General features: G+C 28.8%; 1 protein-coding gene across 1 annotated transcript; it reads right to left on the bottom strand.

Moving 5' to 3' along the window:
* Nucleotides 1-523: 523 nt before the first annotated feature.
* LOC111378304 (probable transcription factor At4g01260) lies at nt 524-1,018 on the bottom strand. Its single transcript, XM_023001475.1, has one exon. It carries the CDS (start codon nt 1,016-1,018, stop codon nt 524-526), a length of 495 nt encoding a protein of 164 aa, XP_022857243.1.
* Nucleotides 1,019-2,802: the final 1,784 nt, after the last annotated feature.

Raw genomic sequence — 2,802 nt, 5'->3', positions numbered from 1 at the left:
AAACAGAATAATAAAAGCAAGTCCCTGAATTAAAAAATTTCTTTACACTCTATTCCATGAAACCAAATTCTCCAGCAGAATAAAAGCGTGTCAGACCAAAATATATGAACAAAGTCACTCATGTTTTTCTTAGCCTAATCAACATTTAGAAACAAAATACATGAAACTATAACTGATTAGCAAATATTCAAATCTACATAGCCTAGTGACAGAACAAATGAAAACTCTTCCAGGATTACCTAACCCTTGAGAACTTTCAAAACCAGCTTAGTCTCCTTAAGGTGCAGCTCAAGCTCCTGTATCATAAGTTTTCTCCATTCTGCCTCAAAGTGTTGTGCCTTATCACTTCCCATCATCGCCCAAATCTTCTTGAGCATATCCGAAGAGATGATTCCTCCAATATTCATTTGGAAAGACTGAGGCAATAATGGGTAATTTGATTCCACGTCCACGTCCACTTCATCCTCTAAGATTTCTTTTTCCACATTTTGCTCTTTTTCTTCCGAGCCCACTATTTGCTGCTTTAAAGACTTTGACCCTCATTTCCCCAAAGTTTCTCCGAAAGCTTGAAAACAGTATATTCATATGCATTAGAGAATTCCAAAGGAGCCTGTTTCTTCCTATTGAAATTTCCAAGAAACTTTTGTTTAGTTCTCCGAAGTTTTTCAGTGACTTGAAGCTTAGTAAACTCCATATGAAGCTTGTCCTTAACAAACAAATGAAACTCGGTCTTACTTTCATCCCCATGCTCAGACTTAAAATCTATTTGACCTTGAAGCAACGTAATAACGTCCTCGTCAGTGAATATCTGACCGAAGAAAAAAGGGGACTTCTTCTCAATCAATTCATTTTGTTGGAGACTTTCAACATCAGAAGAAGAGCCATTTTGTTGTTTTGAAGCAGCTTCTTGGGTCGTCTTTCCTTCCTCTTTGCTTTTCGAGTGGGAACTGGAGCCCTCCTCAACAGATTCTTTGCTATCTCTCTGAGAAATTTCAGCTTCTTCATCATTTGAAAACATTAGTACCGATTTTTTCAAGCATATCTTTTGATTTCCTTCTTCTCTTTTGCGATTTGGGCTCCATTGATGATAGCAGACCTTTACTCTGAGAATTTCACGTTTTTTCTTTTATTAATCAAACATCTTGTGAATTTTTATTAAAATCTCAGTATTTAATTTTAATCGCGGGTTTTTGACCCTTGTTTGAACCACGTTGTTTTTAAAAAAAAAAATATTTTTAAATAGTGTATTAATGAAATTTTTGTGGTTAAAAAGTAAATAAAAAAATTGAATTTGAGTGTAATATTATTTTATTGAAAAATGTGTGATTGAAATGATGTGACACCACTGTTTAAGAATATATATATATTTTTCAAATAATGTTGATTAGACGGTGCCTGATTTATAAAGTTTTCGTATTCAATTATTCATATTTGGTGAAAATTCTCGATCATTTATATTTTTGAATTTATTTTCAACTACGATTTTTTTAATAATAAAATTTGCACATTTTCCATAACTTTTTCTTTCCCACTTTTTAGTCACATTCTTAAAAATAATAAAAATAATAATAATAAAATTTTTACTTATGTTCTTGACTTGATTGATAAAATATTTCATTATTAGTTCTTGTTCGGTATGGACATACGTGTTTGGGTACTCATGTTTTATATTTTGTTTTTGTTTATTTATTAACAAAGACACTCTTTTAAGCCTATATGCGATCCTCATTCTTTAAAAATTCATTTTTCTTGTAATCATATTCTCCCTATAAAATAATTTTACGTATAAATCTTAAACATTCTCTAAAATGAAGTTCAAACAAGCCTTAAATATAAATGTTTTCGTTCTACATTAATGTAATAAATAGACATTATAGTTAGCCCCGTTTGGTGACCTTTAATTGTAAAAAACTATGTTTTAAATAGTATTTTTTTAAAGAAAGTACGATTAAAATGTAGAAAAAAAAATTAAACTTATGTGTAAAATATTTTATTGTATGAAATTGTAGTTAAAATGAGTGAGAAATAAATTAAAGGCGGGGCATAATTTTATTTCCAATAGATTACGTCTATAATTCAAATTTCATCTGTTTTATTAACATTAATTCTCTTAGTTAAGTACAAAAATGGTGCACAATTTGCTAATTTTGTTTGGTTTCCATTATTCACAAAGCTGTACAAAGAAAGGGATTACTAATTATAATTAAATACACAATATATTTATTGTTAAAATTAAATTAAATTAGAATTTCTGCCCTTGTTTGATGGTCATTTTTTTTTTAAAAAAAGAAGAGTTTTAAATGGTGATTTTTTGGATAATATGTGGTTAAAACGTTGGAAATTTTTTTGAGTTTACGTGTAAAATATTTTATTGTATAAATGTCTGGTTAAAAATGAGTATGAAAATTAAAGAGTTTTATTTTAAAGGGAGATAAAATAGGAAATTAATTAAATTTAAATTTATAGTGAGCAATAGAATACGTTTCTAAAAATTTAGTGACCAAAGTTATATTATATCAAAGTTTAGTGGCCAAAACTTGATCACCTCAAAGTATAATGAACAATAGAAGACATTTTTTTACATTTTGTAACTAAAATTCGACTATCTCAAAGTTTAACAGTGTGACAGTGCACCACATGTGCATGTCGTCAACCACATTATAAATAGAATGCATTCTTTGAGCCTATATTTGAGCTTTGTCCTTTAAAGTCATTTTTTTCGTACTTATATTCTCCCTCTAAAATAATTTTATATATTAATTTTAAAATCTTCCTTAGATATTAACAGCACATTTTCTAAAA

This window comes from Olea europaea, unplaced genomic scaffold (assembly GCF_002742605.1).
Source record: "Olea europaea var. sylvestris unplaced genomic scaffold, O_europaea_v1 scaffold180, whole genome shotgun sequence".
Classification (NCBI taxonomy): domain Eukaryota; kingdom Viridiplantae; phylum Streptophyta; class Magnoliopsida; order Lamiales; family Oleaceae; genus Olea; species Olea europaea.
Note: the sequence above shows the minus strand (reverse complement) of the source record. Positions and strands in the feature narration are given on the sequence as shown.